At 38.1% G+C, this 24284-nt stretch overlaps 1 protein-coding gene across 1 annotated transcript in view; it reads right to left on the minus strand.

Moving 5' to 3' along the window:
* Positions 1–24284, minus strand: part of FLT1 (fms related receptor tyrosine kinase 1) — a 128196-nt gene that overhangs the window by 38906 nt on the left and 65006 nt on the right. Inside the window, exons 12-16 of the mRNA XM_032219936.1 lie at positions 23779–23887; positions 16547–16837; positions 10517–10663; positions 8688–8819; positions 263–369 (exon numbers count right to left, since the gene is read on the minus strand). Of these exons, the coding sequence (XP_032075827.1) occupies positions 263–369; positions 8688–8819; positions 10517–10663; positions 16547–16837; positions 23779–23887 (786 nt within the window). The remainder of the gene's footprint in view (positions 1–262; positions 370–8687; positions 8820–10516; positions 10664–16546; positions 16838–23778; positions 23888–24284) is intronic.

A 24284-nucleotide genomic window follows, 5' to 3' on the forward strand; every position in this document is an offset into this window, starting at 1 on the left:
ATCATAAAAATATTTTTAAAATAAATGTATATACATTAGCTCTATTATATATTTTATATGAGGCAATTTATCTCAAGGCAAGCCAAAAGGTTAGACAACCACACATTAAAGCAGGGGTCTCCAACCTTGGCAACTTTAAGACTTGTGGACTTCAACTCCCAGAACTCTTAGAAGTCCACAAGTCTTAAAGCTGCCAAGGTTGGAAACCCCTGCACTAAAGTGACCTCTAAAGTAGAAGTTTTGGATGGCTTTGTCTTTTTACCCTTTTCAGCTTTCGTATGAAGAGAGTTAACAGGAGCCAGAAGAGTGTGGCTGCCAAACAGGTGCAGGTCAATGTTATTAGCTCCAGATTTGAGTTTTCAGATGTTCCTAAAAACAAACAAGCAAACCAACAAGTTTATTGTAAATACCAACATTAGTTTCTATAAGAATAATTCCAGAGTTTAATATATATTGAAAGATAATTGAGGTACACAGGTATTTCTCTTTTAAGCGCCAGTAATTGAACCAATAAGAGTGGCAACAGATTGACTGCAACACAATTCTCTGAAATCCTGCTACCATGTTGTTATATATACCATACTGCTGTACTGCACTATATCATAGCGTTACTATATAACTATACTGTACTATATTACTGTGTTATACTGTATACCTGTGGTGTCAAACTCACGTCGTCACAGTGGAGTCATGTGACATATCAGTACTCCCCTCCCCTTTGCTAAACCAGGCATGGCATGGCCAGCGCATGACATATCCAGCCCATGAGCTGGGAGTTTGACAGCCCTGCTGTATATCACAGTATTATTGATGCAATTAGAGTATAATAATGCCAAGCTCCTATAACCATTCTGAACCAATTGTAGTTTCAAGATCTTCTTTAAGGGTATTCTCAAATTAAGATGCCAGTCTTAATTTTAAGAGGTCCAAATGAGTTAGACTGTTGACTGCCTTCCATAGCCCAATGCCAAGAAAATATGTGTTTGGTTTTAAGTTAACTGCTCTGAGGCTGTGGCAGGCTGCTTCATTGGAATCTGGATGGTTGCATTAAAAGCTCCTCATCTGGCATCCTGCCTCCTTTTCCGAGATGGATAAATAAACTGACCAATTGAAGAGCAGTGTCCATGGTGTAGGGTCAAAGGGTCAAGATGGCAGCTGTGATGGTCTGATCCCAAGCTTCACCTATTTTTTTCATGGGCACCACAACTTACAGAAAGTGATGTACTTAAACTCTTACAAAGCCAATTCACAAGGCCACATCTTAATACCTGGGAAAGTTTTCACTTAATCAAAAATAAACAACCTGAAACTAGATCAGGCCATCATCAAAACAAGAAACACATGGTCACTTTTGCCTACTCAACTGAGATTGGCTTCTAGCACAGGTAGGAGAAAGAACAGCAAGAAAATTGATCGTTATAAATAGTTTTTGAATTTGATATAACACAGTTATATCAAAGTTAGCTATCCTGAGTCCCTCGGGAATAGGGTGGCATACAAGTCGAATAAAACCTTCAAACCTTCAAACCTTCAGTCATTTGAAGTTTTTTTTTAGAAAGTAGAGCATAGGTTTTTTTATATATATAATGAATCTATTTATCCGGGTCTTCATGTCTTTAAAACAATATTCCTGAAGTATTGCTTTCTCACCTGAAAAAACTGGCATATAATAAAAGTCTATATTTTTATATAGAAATAATTTATTTGTGCTAATTTCCATTCTCAGAGATTTTCTTAGAGAATTCCCAGAATCTATAGGATACTTCAGAATACTCATGTATTCTTGTTAGAATTGTTGTGTAAGGATTCTGCATGCAAAAGACCATGGATATAGTCCGTTTCTGTGTCAGTCAAAAATTGCTGTTCTAGAAGTGATCTCTGCAAAATAGTTTACCGTATATACTCGAGTATAGGCCGACCCGAATATAAGCCGAGGCACCTAATTTTACCACAAAAAACTGGAAAAGTTATTGACTCGAGTATAAGCCTAGGGTGGGAAATGCAGCAGCTACCGGTAAATTTCAAAAATAAAAATAGATACCAATAATGTTTTTGAATATTTATTTCAAAGAAAAACAGTAAACTAGCGGTGTATTCAATGAAATACTTCACTCACCTCATGATGCTGATGTCCCGCTGTGATGATGATGTCCCGTGCAGCCGCGGGAGCGATGTCCCGCCTCCTATGACACACGGCACAGTGATTCCTATCATTGGATCACTGTACCAGAGGAGGTGGGACATCGCTATGTGGCTGCTTGCCATAACAAGGAGGAGGTGGGACATCGTTGCAGAGCGGCAGGAGGGGGAGGAAGGGGAATCGTAAGACAGCCCTGCATTACATTAGAACGTGAGGAGGGGGGATGGTGCGGTGCGCGCTGCGCGGCAAACTGACACAGAGGGAGGGGAAACTCACAGGGGCACTGGGCCATTCACGAGTGTCACCCAGCGGCATGGCCCCACCCCTTTTTCTCCTCCATTTCGGGCAAATTTTTCACTGACTCGAGTATAAGCCGAGGCGGCTTTTTTCAGCCCAAAAAGTGGGCTGAAAAACTAGGCTTATACTCGAGTATATACAGTACTTTCTACGTGTTGTGGAAAATAAATGTTGTGAAGACAAAAGCTAATATGGATGCTAATAACTATATATTTTTAGACAGGTCCATTTCTGTCCATATGTTTTGGGTGGTTCTTAGCACCATCTTCAATTTTCAGAAATTTCAGCAAATTAAATTGTTTTAATGGTCTTAAGGCTGGATAAAGTGCAGAGGAGAAAGTTCATATAAATAAAAAACGGGTTAATATGGACACTGCAGATTTTCTCTTTTTATTTCTGGTCACATAATGGTCTTCAACAAACCTTATTCAAGGTCTACGCATGGTACTTTTCAATTTACAAAATGACCTATCAAAATTATCTCACATTCTATTTCCTCAAATTTGTATCCTGTACTTTAGGATATAAATCTTATCAGTGATTATTCAAAACAGTGTATTGTTAACAAAAAGTATGAAAAATATTTTGTAGATCAATATTTTTGTCAATCCTGATAAAAACGTATTTTGAATTGATTGAAAGAATCCTCACTATTGTGACATAGGTAGCTCCAGGCTGCCATTTTTTTGTGCTTTATATAAAAATTCCAAGTCTGCTTGTAATTTTTGCACATTCAAGAGTTTCCCAGGATAGTAATAAATACAATGAATTGTTTCGAATTGTCAAGTCTATGCAACGTCTTGTGTATTCAGCTGCTCAGTGGTCCCAGACTAACTTGTTGCTTTATATATGTTAATAATCTCCATCAGTAATAGATTTATTTATTTAATGTTAAAAGAGAGTTTTTATCCCATCTTTAGAGGAATAGCAATAGCACTTAGACTTATATACTGCTTTCCAGTGCTTTCCAGTCCTCTCTAAGCAGTTTACACAGTCAGCATATTGCCGCCAACAATTTGGGTCCTCATTTTATCCACCTTGGAAGGATGGAAGACTGAGTCAACCTTGAGCCTGGTGAGATTTGAACTGCCAAATTGCAGCCGGCACTCAATAGCAATAGCAATAGCAGTTAGACTTATATACCGCTTCATAGGGCTTTCAGCCCTCTCTAAGCGGTTTACAGAGTCAGCATATTGCCCCCACAATCTGGGTCCTCATTTTACCCACCTCGGAAGGATGGAAGGCTGAGTCAACCCTGAGCCAGTGAGATTTGAACCGCTGAACTGCTGAACTAGCAGTCAGCCCAAGTAGCCTGCAGTACTGCACTCTAACCACTGTGCCACCAAGGCTCTTCTTCCTTCTCTTCCTATTTTCCTCACAACAACAATCTGTGAGGTGAATTAGGCTGGGAAAGAGTGACTGGCCGAAAGCCACTCAACTGGCTTTCATTCCTAAGGTAGGCCTAGAACTCACAGTCTCCTGGTTCCTAGGCTCCTAGGCCAGCACCTTGACTACTCCAGACTGGTTCTGATCCCAGCGACATATCTCAAAAGCTAAAAATCCTTAGTTAAGATGTTCTATGTGGCCTAATCTAATTGTGCACGATGAAGCGCCACAAGAAACACCCAAATCTCATTACAAATGATTATAGAGGTGGGAAAAGAGTGGATAAAAAAAGAAGAGTGGAATCTAAATTGAAGAAAATAATAATAATTATAACATAATTCTCTTCCTACATCTCCAATAAAATATTTATTTCACTCCTTGTGATTGTATCCAATGATATATGGAATTTCTTTAAAACCTCCTGTAACTCTGACGTTCTCTTCAAACGTCCTCTTAATTTAGGACAGAACATCTGCTGGCCAAGCACTGGAACAGGCAGATCTGGAATATGATTTTCCAGGAATGTGTCTTGCTGTTCAGTCTTCCAGTCCACTGTCATTCTTGGCAAAGAAAGAGGGAATGATTAATGTCTTCCTTGTGGGGGTTCTTGACTAGCCCAGAGGTCTATAATGCCTATTTTAAATGACTTTATGAAGGGGCAGTCACATTCTTGGTTTCCTTCAACTGTTTTGTTTCGAAGGCAGCCTCTTCACAGTATTAACCAGATTCCTGCTTATAATCATTTCTAGTATCCTGTAGTTCTTATCAGAGTGTGTTGAAAAAAGAAAGACTTGAATAAATGTTTATTAAACCTAACAATAGCCTACAGCAATTCAGTCACTTGAAAATGAACAGTAAAGTTTGGTCTTGTAATGCTAGTCTATGCAACACATTGAAAGACACAGAAGGTTATATTTAGGAAGTTCTTAGAAAGAATGAATTAAACTTTGATCGTGGATAAAAATCAACAGCCTAAGACAAAGAAGACAATACTCATATAAAAGTATTGAGATGTACATATATTGAGATGCACATAGTCAATTTTACATTTTTATGGGAACATCTCAAATGTTGATGGACGATCTCTTTCTTTCTTTCTTTCTTTCTTTCTTTCTTTCTTTCTTTCTTTCTTTCTTTCTTATTTATTGGATAGATGTGTACGCTGCCATTTTAAAGCAAAACTCTGTGCTCATGATATCACATTGCTGCACAGAATTTGGCTATGATATATGCAATGTGCAAACTTCAATAAAATTATTATATATGTAAAGAAATATTTAGTAGAAGATATAAATAATATTGTTTTTATTATCTTGGCAGTAAGAATATAATGGAATCCTATTTATGGATGTTTTCTCTAACCATCATTTATTCATTAATAATCTTATTTATATTCCAGCTTCCTGATTTTGTCCTATTTCAATATTTTTCTTCTTTTCCCTCCCTTCCTTCCATCTCTCTCTCCCTCCATCTTTCTTCTTCCTTCCTTCCTTCCTTCCTTCCTTCCTCCCTCCCTCCCTCCCTCCCTCCCTCCCTCCCTCCCTCCCTCCCTCCCTCCCTTCCTTCCTTCCATCCATTTGGATCCCATTCAGTAATCAAAGTGTGCCTGAATCACATTTTTTTTTTGCAAAACAGTTTTAATATTGGCAGTTTTATTTTTGATCCCTTTTTTTTAATAGTCCCTTTCATGAAAATGACTAATAAGTTTATAAATAATTAATAGGTGGAGCATCACTTCCATGTGTTCCAATCCTTTTCTCTAGAAATATTCCAAGATTAGGACACTTAATTGTTGAAAACACTTGCTGAGTCCTGCTCAGTCATCATCCCTTTTTGATACAAAAATAGTAGTCGGTACTATTTTTTTTAAGGAAATAAAAAGAGCAGACGGTTTCCTTCCTCTCTGAATCACAAACTGCCCCCCCTTCCACAAATCTGTCAAACATAGGGACAATTCATTGATATGATCTCATTGAAGCTGCTGGTCTTACTCCTCTTTGAAAAATATATGTACTGGCTTGGCAGTCACACAGACAGAGAATTCATTAGCTTATCGTATGCTTGTTTATATGACCTGATCAGACTCAAAACACAGAGCTACACTATAGTTAAATTACCAGAGCAATGAATGATTTCAAGAGCAGCAACACCAGGTTTGTTTGCTTGGACTAAGAAGAGATTATTGTCTATAATTGTTTTATGGTTTTATTGGGCTATTTAAAAACAGAATATAACTGGAAATAAAAGGACCCCTAGATAAGTTACAGTCTACTTCTTGCAGGAGAGTGATTTGGGGGTGGAGGGAGTTGAAATTCTTTTTTCAAATGTCAGACGCACATAGAAAAAAAAAAGAATTTTCCAAAATTATATGTTTTTTCATTTGGATAATTAAAGTAATTAAGAGAAGGAGTGATGTGCATTAACATAACATAAATATGAAATACAGTGTTAATACATTGCTTTCACTTATTCTTTTAGGAAATATGTAAACAGTATGGTGAGAGCCATGGTGAGAACCATGGTATAAAAATGAGATTATCCAGTAAGCTGTTTCATTTCATTCCATGTTACAGCCTACCTTACTTGATTTGTTTGAAAATATACTTAGCTAGAAAGGAAATATTAATAGACTAGCAATAGCAATAGCAGTTAGACTTATATACCGCTTCATATGGCTTTCAGCCCTCTCTAAGCGGTTTACAGAGTCAGCATATTGTCCCCAACAACAATCCGGGTCTTCATTTTACCCATCTCGGAAGGATGGAAGGCTGAGTCAACCCTGAGCCAGTGAGATTTGAACAGCCGAACTGCAGAACTGCAGTCAGCTGAAGTAGCTTGCAGTGCTGCATTTAACCACTGCGTCACCTCGGCTCTTCCCTAGACTAGATCAGGGGTCGGCAATCTTAAACACTCAAAGAGCCATTTGGACCCGTTTCCCACAGAAAAGAAAACACTGGGAGCCACAAAACCCTTCCCGTGCCTGACTATTTCCTGAGTGTCCCCCAAACCAGCATATGACTTGAATTAAAGGTTCTGTTTTCTTCTGAAACTTTTCTTTTCTTGGATTTATCCATGGTTGGCCTACTGGGGGTTGAAATGCTGATGGGTGTCGCACATTGGCGGTTGTGACACATATTTTTAGTGACAGGGAGCCGCAGCAGAGGGACAAAAGAGCCACATGTGGCTCCAGAGCCACAGATTGCTGACCCCTGGACTAGATAGATAGATAAATAGATAGATGGATGGATGGATGGATGGATGGACGGACCGATGGACGTACATATATAGGGAGGGGGAGAGAGAGACAGAAAGAGGTAGGTAGATAAAAATAAATAGATAAATAGATACATAGATAAATAGATGAATAGATAAAGAGATAAATAGATAGTAAAGGTTTCCCTGTCCAGTCGTGCCTGACTCTAGGGCATGGTGCTTATCACCTTTCTTGGCTGAGAAAGCCAACATTGTCTGAAGACATTGTTCTGATCCAGTTTCCCAAACACGACTGACAAACCCTCTGACATGAACTCAAAAGATTACTTAGGAATGCTGATAGTCCTTGCAAAAAGTTTATCTCACAGGGTAACAAGTCTATCCAGCTGGAAGATGAATAGTTGTCTGCCATACCTATTCATCTCCGCCCCCTGCCTTTTATTCCCAGAGTAGGGTGGGGGCCTCCTTAGCAACGGTGGTTCTTCCTTCCCCAGGATTGGCCCACAGCTTTCCACTGCTCTCTCCTTCTCTGCCTTCTGCATAGCCGCGCATCAGGCACTGGACCCAGCTGTTTCTCTTCTTCTTCCTTAACCACCTCCGGAGCTGGAAGCTGTTGACTCTCCATTGAGGGCTGACGCATGGCCCAGGCTCCGCCTCTCTCTCTCTCTCTCCCTCCCTCCCTCTCTCTGCCAGCTCCATTTCCTCTTCCTCCTTGGAGATCCCAGGTTGCCCTGATGCTTACCCTGACTCCCATGGCTCCTCCTCCTCTGATTTGGCTGCTGGAGGCACCAGCAGCCGACAGGCCACAACAAACATGTTTCATAGTCATGTGGCCAAAGAGACATGGAATATTGTTACCTTTCCACCTTCCCAAAGTGGTGTGTGTGTATGTGTGTGTAGATAGATAGATAGATAGATAGATAGATAGATAGATAGATAGATAGATAGATAGATAGATAGATAGATAGATAGATAGACGGAGATGGAGAAGATATAGATATAAATATAGAGCTCTTAATCACTGGGTGGAAGCTGTTCCACAAGTTATGACTTTGGGCTCCAAGAATTTGGCATGATTTGGTGGATGGGATTTGGAGTATGCCCTCCCTGATAGGCAAGGGAGGGACAAGGCCGGACAGATAGTTCCACAATTAGTCTGATCCTGTGCCATGTAGGGTGGTAACCCAACCCTCTCAGCCTACTCAGAGGCCACAATTCTCAAACAAGAGCTTATAGACTACCAGTTTTAATGAATGAAAGAAGGAAGAAAACAGAAAATGACTCCCGGATGAATCAAATAGTTCACTCAGTTTATAGCCTGGCACAGGAAGTGAAGCAAGCAATGAGGCTAAATATATATACCCCTTCTATTCTGACTCTTGTTTGTTGGAATGCAACAAAACTTATTTTCAGGTCAATATAAACACATTCTGATTAAGTGTTTCCCGTTAGCTGTCCTGTTGACCTAGTGCATTTCCTTTGCTAAAGCTTTGTTCAACAGAATTAAAAGCAGCATGTCCCAGATAAGATGCTCCTTACCTGTTTTTCTATGGAGAACAAGATCTCCCGGAGAAAGATCAGTTGGGGATTTCAGCAAAGGTCAAATAGGAAAAATCAAGCAACAAAAACCATGGCTTTAAGTCTTCATTACCTTGTATTGTAACATAGGCTGAAGTTGTCACCATTCCTTTTAGATTAGTGGCTATGCACTGGTAGGATCCAGCATCACTCTCTTGCACTCTTTCAATCAAGAGGCTCTGATTTCCTGGGCCTAATACTATACCTGCAGCATTGGAAAGATTCAAAATAAGTAGCTCATAAATACGGAGCCTAACCTGTCAAAGAAAATCCTATTATGATGGATGGATAAGACAGTCCCGAAGTTGTGATACGCCCTGCAAAACAAAGACATTGGCAATGTTTTCTTGTGATATGGAAGTAATGGATGCCATCACAGGCAGCTACCTGAGCTGGGAAGGACAATTGGGATTAGTGGAGGTTCCTGGCTTTTTCCCCCCACAAAGGAACTACATGGATGACAGGTGTAAAGCTCTGAATCTAGAACAGGGGTCTCCAACCTCGGCAACTTTAAGCCTGGAGGATTTCAACTCCCAGAATTCCCCAGCCAGCTTCTGGAGAATTCTGGAAGTTGAAGTCCTCCGGGCTTAAAGTTGCCAAGGTTGGAGAGCCCCTCTGATCTAGAAGATGGTTTTCGAAGGAGGGTCTTCCTCACCCTCCATCTTTTGTGTGTGAGGATTATGACATCATGCCTGCCAACAATACTTCTATCCATTGAATATAATTTTAGAGAAACCTGCGCAAATAAATTTGCCCAGAGGAAGATGTCTGCTAATAAATGTTCTTGGATGCTTGAAACTGAAATGTCACAGGTATGTCCTTAGAGTAATAATGGTATTGTATTCCTTGTACTGAGTTCTAATCAGGTTGTGTTAGTTATTATTCCTTATCTCTGGTGGCTTCTCCAAATGTGGGTTTTTATTCAGTGCAGTGCAGAGGTGGGTTCCTACCGGTTTGGACCGGTTCGGCTGAGTAGGTAGTAACTCGGCCTGCCATGCCCACGAACCGGTTCTATCGGTGGTACCTACGGCAGAGCCATCTTCTTTTTTTGCTTCTGCACATGTGCAGAAACATTTTTCAATACTGCGCATGCGCATGTAGCACGTATCAAGTGCACATGTGCGCGGTGCGCATCCCTGAGTGAACCGGCAGTGGCAGCAGCCGGAACCCATCTCTTGTGCAGTGTAAAACCAGGTTGACCATTATGTTAAATAGACATGCAAATACTATCGTGAATTGTGTTCTTTGGAATAATTCATAATGAAATATGTTTTTTTTTTCATGAACAATAATGCAGTAGTTGATGCCTTTTGATGACCAATGGCTATTAAGTAGAATTTGGCCACTTGATTGAGTTCTGCATTGGGGACAGACTTTAGCCAACAAAATTATTGTGAATTAATCACTTTCAGTGTTTTATGATTGAGTTCTTTCTCCTATAGGTATGTTTTTATGCAAAAACACATTTAACAAACATTACTGAAATGACAGAGACTTTGACACACTTTTCCCCCCTTGGGCTATGTCCTAAGAATTTTACCTTATATTGAAGCAAAGCATTTGAATATTCCAGCACAAGGGTACCATTTAAGAAGGTTTCAAGCGAGCAAATCGCTTGAAATATATAGTGTGCTGGCATATTATCTCCATCTTTCTCTCCCTTCTTCTTCTCTCTCACACACACAAATCCAAGAAAACTAGAATCTGAAATAAAGATTAATCTAAACATTGAATCAAAGATGGGCTAATGGAACAAGAGGTTTCTGAATTGACGTAGAAGCAGTTCAACTTTGCGATTGGTAGCTCAATATTGCAGGAGAACCCGATCGTACTATTTCACATGAAGCAGAAAAATGCAAGGAATCTTATGTAGAAACAAAAAGCAATGGGGGTTGCACTCACCTGGCTCTTGATGTATCTGTTTGTTGTTTTTATACCACGAAACCTGGGGCTGTGGCACACCATGTACTGCACACTGGAGGCTAAGAGAGTAGCTGGCGTTGACCACCTGATCAGTGGCATTCCGAAGGAAATATGGGGCTTCCTGAGCTATAAAACATATTAACAAATCAATTAGTACATTCCTAATGCCATGGCATCATGTTTCATCCCAATTGCCTGTTCTACATTGCGGCTATTTTCCAATTTGCCTTCTACATGCTTATACAAGTATCTCAGTTTTTATTTTATTTTAAGAAAAGCACCATTCCCATACCAGTAGGAGAAAATGATAAATACAGAATAGAGAATGCAAGACTTATTGTTGCTTATCTTTATTGCATATATAAAAAAACATAATGTAACTATATAATCTTCTGTATATGTGTTTAGAAATTAATGACTTACCCTAGATTCAATATTTTTCCATGACCACATAATCCTGGGAATATATTCCATTGAAGGATATGAGATTACCTCTACGTAATCATCCATAGGCTAGGACGGTATTTTTAGGGCAGGACAGGATGGGATGGGACAGGATAGGAAGGATAGGAAGGATAGGATAGAATAAGATAGGATGGGATGGGATAAGATGCCTAAATGCATTTTCTTTCACTTGTAATCATTTATTAATAGGAATAAAACACACTAGATAAATGAGCATAGCTGTAAGATTTGGCAAGTTGATTGGTTGGTTGGTTTATTCGACTTGTATGCCACCCTATTCCCGGAGGGACTCCGTGTTTTTACATTAATTTAACAGCAAATTTGCCATAAAAATAGAAGTTAATAATGGAAGCAAAAGCAAAATGCCACAGTTATCATAAAAAAAATATCAAAGAAATGCATAATAATCGGAAATGCAACACTATGCTATTAATCTATTAGTGCAATCATATTGCTAATTACTGTGTAACACATTTGTATGTATCCCAAGTGATGTGTGATGATCTTATAAAGTCTTGTGAATGATTTTATAAGGTGTGGATTGGTACAACTGATGATCCAATAATAATACTAAATCAGCTTTACATAGAATAGCTTAGACCCTGGGATGATACCTTTAAGAGCATCAAACAACATCTGCCTATCCCAGTTTATTGGGAAAGACTTGATAGGTGAATAAAAAAAAACATGTCTATGCATATATGTGTGCATGTGCCATTTAATTCAAGTTTGTAAAAAAAGCATATCTATATATAACAAATATCACACCTGATATATGCAAAATAAGAGAATTGGAAGGGACCTTGGAGGTCTTCTAGTCCACCCCCTGCTCAAGCAGGAAAGCCTATACCATTTCAGTCAAATGGTTGTCCAATGCTAATATCCTCTGTATAAAGTTAAATTTGCTTCTTTGAATGAATTGCCATTGATCACCATGTAGGATGTTTTAGCCAGAAATCACACTAAAGGATTCAACATTTCAAATGTTACATTTATTATTATCATGAAGTTTTGGGCAGCTTTGGATATTCTTGTCATGGCACCAAACCGCACCACTCGGATACCATATTCCTATACATCATCTTTCTATGATCCTGTACACTCTTTGCATACAAATAGATGATTTTTGAAAAATGCAACGGAAAAAAACAAAAACAAATTGATGGCTCTGAGTTGTCATTCAGGCTACCTCTTCAAATGCCCCTATTACAAAACTTTCAAATAAGAGTTTTTAATGTAACAATCAGGAATACTTGTTGATAGACTAAAATGTTTCGCAGACTGTTTTCATGTTGACAGTGCTATGTTCCAACGTGATGGGATCAAGGTCACCATCTGAGTTGTTCTTACAATGGATACTTCCTCTTTTTGTAGGAAATTCAGACTCCTACCAAGAGCCAATAGCTTATTCTGTCCGTAATTTCTGCAAACCAAATATTTATAAGAACCATTATCAGTATACTTTCTTCAAATTTTATTTACTATTTATTCACAAAAACGTTGAAAGCTAACATTAAAAATGTGGCTTCCTAAAATGACCTCTGTTACTTGGAGAAAATCCCTATTTTTCTATATTAAATTAAGAACTGATTGCTATTGTGTAACCAGCCAGCAGTTTCTTTTAACATACATTAGTTTGTTTACATAGCATATGTTTAAATGCTGAAGACCTTCCGGACAGTATAGTAAAATACTTAATTATCTATTTATATTTCCATGAAAGGTGATTGGTGTACAAGCTATTGAATCATTTTGTTATACGAATTAATTATAAAATTAACTAATTAATTATAAAAAATAAAAGGTTTTTAAATTTTATCTGTTGTCTCCTAATTATCAGTGATTATTTTATTTTATTTTTATTTCTTCAATAAGCTAGATGTAAAACCATGTTTTGAAAATACGTCCATTACAAACGGATATCAATTTTGCCACATATATGCATTTTGTATTCTATAGGATTACCATACATAAAAGTACAATCCAGGAAAGTAGAATGAATTGGAAAAAAGAGTCACACAACCTAGATACTTTTTTTTGATTAAATTTAATTTGTTTACAGCCATACAATATCAAGAAACAATTCCTTACTTTAAATTCGATTGCATCACTCTTCATATTACTTTTAGTAAGGCTGTTACCATAACTAGCTGGTTTTGAAATAATTGGTTAAAGAAAAAAAAAAGGTGTTTTCCTGATTCTTACATGTACATTTTCTGATTTTAAGTTTTGGGATTTTCCAAAAGATCCTTAGGGATTTTCCCTTGACTGAAGTACCAATCTCTCTTTGATTTCAGTTGCAACCAGTCTGACTATTCTGTACACAGTCAACAATGAATTACTTCTGGACCAAAGAAATTACTTGTAAACTGTAGCTTCTCTAATCCCAGAAACACGAAGGGGAACTCTGGCATGATACAAAGTCCTCCGTTACAACAATACAGTTGATCTGATGCCTTCAATAGCCAGACAGAGAAAATTAATCAACCCTGAGACAGAAAAGAAATTATCTCCCCATAAACACGACCAGCAAATAAAATGCTATTTTATGTTAAACACCTCTGCCCTTCCATCTTTTTTTTGTATTTTTTAAATTATTTTTTAAAATATTGCATTATGAAGTGACAAAAATCGGCAAAAAAACACATTTGAAGTTTAACCTGCAGAGTTTCTCCCATCACGTAGGCAATGCTAAATCGTTCCGAGAAGACCAAAATTTGTATGTTCCAGACAGTACATGTGCATGATTTAGTACTGGTCATGGGGAGTTTGGGGGGGGGGGGGGAGTTAAAAGAGGCTTGTCTAAACTCTTTGCCTTCAGTGACATCACTGTGGAATACAGAGATTATAACTTTCAACATAAGCAGCAACGCAGGAAAAACATGTAGCTACCATTGTAATTCATAGCTATTTTTATGAATTGCCCAGCCCCCAAAAAACCAGAAACAGTATCCCTCCTTATGTCTATGATGTCCTATGGAGCATTTTTAAATTCATAGCATTGTCCGTATTAAACTCTAAACCTAATAGCACTTTATAAAATAAGCTTATGTAACTGTTTTTCAATTCATCTTGTAAACTGGTATAAATCCCCCCCTTTTTTGGTGGATTGAATCTTTCTCTCTATACATATACTCTATTCTGTTCTTTAGCTCTATTAAAGTTAAAGAGGTTCTTTATTCAATCCCCTAAATTCTAATTTTCAGGTTTCTGCTAATTTGTCTTTGGGAACCCCACCTATAGCAATAGCAATAGCAATAGCAATAGCAGTAGACTTATATACCGCTTCATAGGCCTTTCAGGCCTCTCTAAGCGGTTTACAGAGAGTCAGCATATTGCCCCCAACAATCTGGGTCCTCATTTTACCCACCTCGGAAGGATGGAAGGCTGAGTCAACCCTGAGCCGGTGAGATTTGAACCGCTGACCTGCTGATCTAGCAGTAGCCTGCAGTGCTGCATTTAACCACTGCGCCACAATCCTGTTAGAGCTGCTCTTTCTCCTTCTTTCTTTCTTTCTTTCTTTCTTATTTTCTTTCTTTTCCTACCTTCTTTCTTTCATTCATTCTTTCTTTCTCCCTCCCCTTCTCTCGAATACAGTAAAATAAGCTGAGCTATCACTATCATGCAGTTACCAGGGACAAGATTAGCTTTCTTCATATTAAAAATAGCTACCAAGTCCTCTTTTACAGGAACACTAATTGTTTCTGGAGAACACTGGGGGAAAAAATTGCTTTATAAAAGGTAGGATATAGGCAAAATTTCAAAAGAGGAACCATTATTCTTTCCTTCACTCTGACAACTTCCAGGTAGCTAATTGTTTTCATCCCGTTTTGGACATTACAAAACTGGTATGATGGGGAAATGCTATTGTTTACCCCAACCGCTTGACAAAAGCAATTCCCACGTGAACGGCCAGCTTGGCTGTAGGACACAGTCCTGCTACCTTTAAAGAAGGAAATGGGTGGGTGAGTTCTCAGGCACAAGAAGCCATCATGTTGACACCTCTCCCCCTTTTCTGTTTTCATAGCAAAGGGTAGTTTTGTTTCCATTTTTGCTCTTGCTATTGTCATTCCCACATGTTCGGCTAAACTTTCTATATAATAATTAATCATAAATGAACACCCACCCAAAATATAATAGGTACACATTGTAAAAAAATATAGTCATCAGCTCTATTCAAAATAGTGGACTCTTTTCCTATAAAGATTTTATAATACAGAGGAAATCTTGAAATAAAATCACAAAAGAGACTGACAAGAAACATTTAAAAGTAATGATAGATTGCGTTTAATTCTCTATCAGTAGTTTAGTCATTTTAGAAATCTTATTACCATTTGGAAATGAAAAAGAAATGGTGCGTGTATGTCTGTGTGTCTGTGGCAATATGTATGTGTGTGTGTGTTTCATACACATACATACTGTACATACACAGATACATACATATACTTGTTGCCTTAACTTTAAATACATTAAATATTTGCTGTGATGATTGAAACCTTATTAGTAAGGGTAAATGTGGTAGTTCTCTTTATTAAGTTAGTTTTAACAGTTACATATTTCTTCATTATAATGTCAATGAAGACTTTTCCCATTCATGTCAACAGGTGTTTAACATAGTAGGTGAGTCATTTGAAAGGAAAGCAAAGGGAGACCCAATGGAAATCTCCCACAATCTATTTACTGAAAGAAAATGGGCCCAGTTTTGATGGATTTAAATAGTCTAATTCATGCAAACAATTTCAACATGTTATTTTTCATTTCAGAGCCTCCTCAGAGCTTTCCCTGAGAAATATTTCTTTTTTAAAAAAAAAAAAAGATGAGTGTATTTAAGGTAGGAAAAAAAGTGAATTCAAATAAATAAGCATAAGAACTTGCTCAGCAGGCAATATTTATAAATCCACAAAGAGCAGATTAAAGTAAATAATACCATAGTCCAGTCAATCTCTCAAACTGAGCTGTGCTTATTCTGCACCAAAGTTAACTTATAAAGCGTCCAAAGTTGATCAAAGGCATCAGTCTTTCTATTTTTATTTTTATTTTCTTAAAAAAGTGTTCAGTTTATGCAGCTTTGACACTTGGGAGGAGGTTGAATATCAAAGCCTGAAGACAGGTTGGGTCCAAAGTTTTTCATTAGCACTTGGTGGGAGACTGCAAAGAACAATACAACATAACACACAAAATGCAATGCAGGGGGGGGGGGGGGGAGACTCTCCCAAATTCCAACTTCCACATCTTTGTCAAAGTAGAATAGGACTTTCTGAGCCAAATTGGGAGCCCAGGTTTAGGGACAAGGTTTTATTTTTGTGTACTTTGGGGTGGAGGTCTTTTTCTTTTCTTTCTTTTTTTTTGGCATTGTTACTCCTCCTTTGTCCAAACCTCCATATTTGGAAGTGTACAGTAGTGGTCAATCAAGATTATATCAGTGAAGTGTCACTTTTTAGTTAGTCCTTTATTGGCTTACATTGTGTTGTGTTGTACAATCATTCCTTGCGCTCTTAAATTTGCGGATCGGTGAGAAAACAGCCTTTTTGTTACAGCGCTCACCTCTGATGGTAACGTTTTTCTCTTGAAGCACGTCTTTGCCAGTATATACGTTTCTTGCTCGGCAGATGTAGGTGCCTGAATGTTCAAGCGAAATGTTCTTGATGATGAGAGGGAGCGCGGTGGAATATTCCTTCACAATGGCTTTCTTAATTCTTGTTTGGTTGTTAGCTGTCCTTGGTAAAAGCCAGGTGAGGTCTTTGTATAAGTATTTGTTCGCTAGACACGATAGCACCAGTGTTTGTCCTTCAACAGGTGCTCTCTTCAAGTTAATCGACAATCCGTTTGGTATATCTGTCAAAAACCAAAGCATTCTTTTAGTTCATAGGAAATCTGGAAAAAAGATATAATTTCTAGGACATAGTCAGAGGTGGTATTCAGCCGGTTTGGACCGGTTCACCTGAACTGGTAGCAGAAATTGTGGGTGGAAGCGCGTGAGCTAAGCGCAAGCACGGAAGGCCGGGCGCATGCACGGCAAATGGTGGTAGCAAAATGTGAAATCCATTGCTGGACATCGTCCAAGTATCCTCCCTGGTGTTGAAATTAAATGGTGGTGGGTGGGATTATTGAGTGAATGGAGGACACAATGGGAAAACCTTTATGATGCATTGAATATTTTCACAGAAATAAACTGGATGAAACACACAGAGGGGTATTTGGCGTGGTAAAAGAATCAATATGTAAAGGGCTTAAAATATATGCTTATTTTATTTCTAAGAAAGCATATGGGTTTTCCATTTTTCTTATCACTATTCTTGTCACTAGGTATCTAACCCTGATTAATGCAAAGTCTGAATACCTTGGTTTGAAGAAGACCAATTAATGCTTTACATTGTCACTAGTCAAGAGTGACAATGCGACATATTGTCAAGAACCGAGGTGGCACTGTGGTTAGAGTGCAGTACTGCAGGCTACTTCAGCTGATTGCTAGCTGCAGTCCGGCAGTTCAAATCTCATCAGCTCAAGGTTGACTTAGCCTTCCATCCTTCTGAGGTGGGTAAAATGAGGACCCAGATTGTTGGGGGCAATAGGCTGACTCTGTAAACTGCTTAGGGAGGGCTGTAAAAGCACTATGAAGCAGTATATAAGTCTAAATGCTATTGCTATTGCTGGTCATTCTTTTCTGTTATATATACATTTAATATCAAAAATCAAAATCTTTTTCTGGTCACAGAAAAGTTTCTTGATGTAAAGTGTGTGTGTAGGGGGGGGGAGAACTAAAGTTTCTAATTGCAAATTTTGTAAAATGTTACAAAAATGTGAAATTACACTGTCAAAAACCAAGTTCGGAAAGGAGTAACCCCACAAATACTTTGGGATACGGCCAAGGCTTATATGAGAGGCCTAGCTATTAAACATACAATAGGTACCCACAGGAAAAAATTAGAAGAGAGGGCAAAATGGGTAACTAAACTGGAGGTGGTAGAAAAAGCCTTGCAACAGAACCCACTAGACGACAGGAAAAAAGAAGAAATGGCTAGAATTAAGCATGGGATCTCTCTTTTAGACCAGGAGGATGTCGCCCGAAAACTTAGGGGGATTAAGCAAAACTTTTTTGAGCATGCTAACAAACCAGGTCGCTGGCTCTCTTATAGACTTCGAAAAGAAAGAGAGAGCAGACATATAGCTCAACTGCAGAATAGTAAAGGGGAATTAGTAGAAACCAAGGGGGAGAAACAGGAAATTATCCAAGGCTTTTTTCAGCAACTATATAGTAGGGAAGAAGTTTCTGAGGTCCAAATTAAGGAATTTTAGATAATGCAAATCTACCCAAGATCTCAAATGAAGCAAAGGGGTACTGAACCAAAAGATAACATTAGAGGAACTAGAAAAGGCAGTTAAAAAAATGGGAAACAACAAACTCCTGGCATGGATGGTTTGCCAGTTGAAATCTATAAATCTTTTTTGGAAATTTTAGGACAGGAGATGATAGCAATATTTAATGCTGTCTTGACGGATTCTATTGCACCGAAATCATGGGCCGAGGCTTATATAACCCTTTTGCCTAAAGTTGGAGCTGACCGTACCCAAATTAAAAACTATAGGCCCATTTCACTTTTGAATGTGGATTATAAAATCTTTGCAGCTATATTGGCAGATAGACTCAAATTTTTCCTTAACAAATTTATACACTCTGACCAGAATGGCTTCCTGCCGTCAAGGCATTTGAAAGACAATGTCAGAATTATTTTGGATGCCTTAGAATATTATGAAGCTCGGCCAGATAAACAAGTGGCCTTTATGTTTCTTGACGCACAAAAGGCTTTTGATCGGGTAAATTGGAATTTTATGTTGTCACAACTAGAAAACATGAAGTTTGGAGAAAGTTTTTTAAATGCAATTCGGGCAATTTATGTACGACAAACCGCGACAATATTGGTAAACGGAGAAGAGGCGGGTGACATTGTGATTGGTAAAGGCACAAGACAAGGATGCCCGCTATCCCCCCTACTGTTTATCCTCACATTAGAACCCCTTCTTAGATTAGTGAGAAGCGATACACAAATTAAAGGGTTACGAGTTAAAGCTCAGGAATTCAAGGTCCAGGCTTTCGCCGATGACCTTGTTTTTATTCTGGAGGACCCTATGGCGTCTGGGATACAACTTTTATGTAAAATAGAAGAATACGGTAGGATAGCGGGGCTACGTATAAACAAAGAGAAGACAAAACTGTTAATTAAAAATATGACTCTGAACCAGAAAAGGGAAGTACAAAGCCTGTTAGGGATCAACATGGCCCACAAAATACAATATTTGGGAATTTGGCTGATGGAGAGATGTTCCTCTATCAAGGTAGATAACTATATGAAATTACTACAACAGGTATCCAAAGATATGACTAATTGGAGTAGCAAACAATTGTCTCTGATGGGCAGGATCGCGACAGTCAAGACATATGTATTACCAAAATTTTTGTTTTTGTTTCAAACGGCACCAACTAATTTGGATAAAAAAAATTTTAAATCCTTGGAGACAATAGTGACACAGTTTATATGGCAAGGCAAGAAAGCACGAATTAAAGCCCAAACTTTACAAAAACGCAGAGAACTGGGAGGCTTCGGAGTACCCAACTGGGAAGCATACTATAACGCAGCAATCATGACATGGGTGAAAGATTGGGTGATGTTGAATAGAAGGCGCCTATTGGCTATAGAGGGACATGACCTCCCCCAGGGATGGCATGCCTCCCTCTGGCAAGAAAGAGACACCCCCCATAGGTACTTCATGGGACATTATATTCGGAAGATTTTGATGGGGGTCTGGGAAAAAATGAGGAAAAAATATTATCTTAGGGTTCCGTGTTGGTTGGCACCATTAGAGGCCTTAACGCATCCGAGTTTATTTAATTGGACAAGAAACATAACGTATAAAGATATTATGACAGAAGAGGGCAACATAAAAACAAAGATGGAATTAGAGCAACAGGGCAGGAATTTGGAATGGTGGGAATATTTACAGGTTAGAAACAGGTTTAAAAGTGATAAGGCACGTTTCGGGATCTACCCAAACCCTCAGGGGCTAGATAAGATCTTGTTTGGTGGAGACAAAAAAATGTTATCGAAGATCTACCAATTTTTGACCTGCCAAGATACCAATGAAGAGATGGACAAAAGCCTTCTAACAGTATGGGAGAGAAACCTAGGTTATGAAATTGAAATGGGCAAATGGTGGGATCTATGGAGTAAAACCATTAAACTTACAACATCCACTGCATTCAAAGAAAACATATACAAGATGGTGTATAGGTGGCACTTCCCCCCAACGAGGTTAGCTAAGATGTTTCCTGGGTTATCTCCATTGTGTTGGAAATGTGGAAGAAAGGACGGCACATTCTACCATATTTGGTGGTCCTGTACTGAGGCCACGAAATATTGGAAAAGGATTAAAAAATGGTTAAAAGAGGTTACCGGGGCAAACATTGAATGGAGACCTGAGAACCTGTTACTAAGCATCAAACCAGATAACATAAGCAGTTCAATATGGCATTTGAGCCTGCATATAATTGTGGCCGCAAGAATAACCTATGCACAATTTTGGAAATCCACCACTATACCGCCGGAAGATGCATTAATTAAAAAGATCTACGAATGCGCAGAAATGGACAGAATGACGGGTTGGCTGAGGGACAAAGGAGAAACAGAACATTATCTTAGCTGGAACCTATGGTATATGTGGGCGACTAGGAGAACAGCAGGGACTTAAAATGGGGAAAGTTAACATAGGTACTGTAATAGATCCCTGAATCTTGCAATGAGAAGATGTGGCTTAGTGATCTAATAATGAGGAAAGAAAGAAAAACTGGGCTGTGAATGACTGTCACCGTGGGGGGGGGGGAGGGGGGGTTGTATGTCTAAAACGGCATCTGTATCTGTATGTTTTATGTATGATTTGTCTTGCTTATGTCGTTGTATTTATGTCGTTGTATTGTTTTTTTTTCTGTTTTTTAAAGGTAATAATGTTTAATAAAAATTATATCTTAAAAAAAAAATAAAAAAAAATAAAAAAAAACCAAGTTCGGAAGTATTCCAATGCCAGTGAGCAGCATTCCTCTCTTACTGGGAACAGGAATAGGAAAGGGTTAATATATATTTTATGCTGCCCTGAGCATCACATCTATTTGGCCTTTATGAAAACGCGCAAAAGTAAAAGAATTACCGGTACTTTTTCTGTTTCGGAAGTAATCCTTGATAATACTTCCGAGGATTTGCAATTTGACAAATTCTTATGATTTAATAGAGGGCCAGGCAACATATTTTTTTCTGGGGAGAGGTTTATGATGCTCAAACATTTTCAGAACGCTTTAACATGTCAACAGGGAAATTACCTGGTTTTGAAAACTACCAGCCTCATCCATGGTGACCATTGATAGGGGGTTACGAGCAGTATTATCAAAACATTCTCGGAGGGTCAGTTCGCTTTTCCTAAAGATATGTCACTTCTAATCCACTTTTGGCACCTCTTGCATTTGAGAACATAATTTTTGAAATGATACTTTACATCATTTAAAATGGTGAGTATAAAATAGGCATATTAAACACATTAATTTTGTTAGAAAGAAAGGAGAGGGAAAAAAGAGATACTTTCTAATAAACATTTGCTTTAAAAAATTACTTTTTTTTAGCACCTCATAGTATTAAAATCCGAGACTAGTTGAATAGTGAGCGGCTGGAATAATGTAAAAGAGTTATATTTACTTTAGTGATTTGAAACTTCCTGTGGAAATCGCTCCCAGGTTTCCTGATGGAAGATTTTGTTTATCTTTGCCAAGCACCATCAGGAATCTCAAAATAAAATGCCTTTAGTGACACTGGTCAGCCGGGAGATAAGGCTACACTGTTCCTGTCTCACCCTCAGTAATTGCAAACCCACCCAGGGTCCTGCTGCGTGCCAGCAAAACAGCCCAACAAATAGGGGAAGGATCAGAGTGAAAGGGTGGAGTATATGGAAGATAGAGAATAAACCACTCAACATTCAGAGATAGCTAAGGCGGCCACAGTAACTTTGATTATTATGAAGCACCTAAAAATGAAATCTACTTAAAACAAAAACTTGAAGGCTAATCTGAGTAGACAATGGTGGGGGAGGGAACCTAATTACAGACAAAAGAATATTAAAACAGGACTAAGCTCAGGTTAATTGATATCTTTTTCAACTTTGTCTGCTCCTTTGATTTTGTTTGGTTCTGCTTCCTTTTACTTTTTAAAACCTAGAGGAGATAATTAATGGAAGGCTAAAGGATATTTTTCTGTATCAAATTCATAATCAAAGTAGTTGGAAAAAAGTAGTTCAGGGATTCACTCTGATCTATAATCATTGGGTGGAGCATATCATTTGGGTGAGATGCCCTGCATTTTGACTAATAGCTAGCAAAAAAAAACAACCCTCCACATTTCTTTCTACAACTATACTTCCTTGTTCAATCTGATGAAAGAGGGTTTGCTTTAGATATATTAATTGTATATCTAATTGTACTTAATTAGAAGGTGGCCAAAGGATTGGCTGAATATATTGTCTTTCATATGTTGCATAATATTCTTCCAGCAAATGCAAATCTCCTTGGATTTTTCCTTTCCATTAATTTTAGGGATCCCTCTGTATTTTATTATAGCAAATAACAATTGCTACCACCAAAAAGAATTCCTTGTTTTGAAAATTTAAGGGAAAAAAATCTTGTGGAATAAGTGATGGAAAATATTCACTTGGTTGAATTTCTCTTCACAAACATGGTGGGACATTGGGAAAGGCCAATTGTGCCCACCTTTGTGTTCCCTTAGCTTTCAATCTAATTAATTGGCAGTATAGAGTAGCAAAGTCTCAAAAGAGAATGGCCTTTTTAACCGCTCCCCCCATATGTTCCTGTCCCCACCTTAGCATTCTCTCTGGTTTTGCCAGACTTAAAATGAAAACAAACTTAAAAGTTGTTGAAAAGCTAAAAGACCTCTAGCAATCAGTCTAGCCCCCAAAGTATCTATTTTGAATACACTGAAAGGAAATCCTTTTTAGCATCCTGGCCTTTTGTTCACAGCCATCAGCATTTTGAATTGGCATTAGTTTAAAGATATTTTTTGTTGTTGTTCTTCTTGTTCCCTAGTAAATCAGAACATTTAGTGTTTTTTTTCTTCTTCAGCTGATTGGGAGAAGAAAATGCTAGCTAATTACACTAGCTTAAGCTTGAACAATTTCACACAGATGCTTTTCTCATACCCTTTTTAAAGCCCATAGCAAGATCTACTTAAGTCTGAAACTGATTTAAAAAGCTTTCCTTTCTTGGCAGGATCACTGGGTCCCATGGTTTACTTTCCCTCTGTTCATCCAGAGGGAATCCAGCACACATGTTGTGTCAGCATAAACCAAGCCATGACAGCTAAATGTTTATAGTCATTTAGTACTGATAAGTTTTCATTATATTTTAACGTTTAAGGATCCATTTGCTAGCCATTAAGGTGAGCAAATGTAGCATTGCATAGTTTTCATGGGGAAACTTGTACAAGAATATTTTAAGATGCCATGAGACGCTTTGAAATGATGGCAACTTCTTTTATAACTGCATTTGAGAGGGATGCCTAATTATATTAGCTGTTGATTTTAATTACAAGCCCAAACATGATCACTTAGATGATATTAAATGCTGTTGCATCTGTCATAACTATTCATTAATCACAAAATGGCAAAAAACACCACCACCAATATACCTAAATGTCATACGAATTAGTGGAACGTGAAATGTACTTCACCTGTTACAAAATAACTGATGTCTCTTTTGTCCTTTCCCACTTTATTTGATGCTATGCAGCTGTAGGTTCCAGATGTTCTAGATTCAGCCACAACCAAGATGCTAGCAGTCTGTGAAAGGAAGAATAATTTTATATTTATACATTTTGAACTGTTCTTCACAGCTTAAACAATATCTGTAATATATAAGAAGACACATAAAACATGATTTTTCCCTCTCCTCAGGACAGTATAAATAATTTCAGCCACTAGTTCAACTGTAGCATTGATTCAATCCAATGCAAATTTCATTATGGGGAAAAAAGCCTATGGAGGTAATTGAACAATTAAGAGGAAAGCCGTTTTCCCAAGACACTTTTATATTATCATAGTAATTTCCTTTTGAATATATAAAATTAGGATGTTTGTTTTATCCCATGCTTAAGATGCTGCAGCCAACGATATGTGTACAATGAAGATCCTGGTCAGAAAGAAAATTGGCAAGGAAATTTCCCGGAAAATCTGGCTC

The sequence above is a fragment of the Thamnophis elegans genome, chromosome 6 (assembly GCF_009769535.1).
Source record: "Thamnophis elegans isolate rThaEle1 chromosome 6, rThaEle1.pri, whole genome shotgun sequence".
NCBI classification, from domain to species: Eukaryota; Metazoa; Chordata; class Lepidosauria; order Squamata; family Colubridae; genus Thamnophis; species Thamnophis elegans.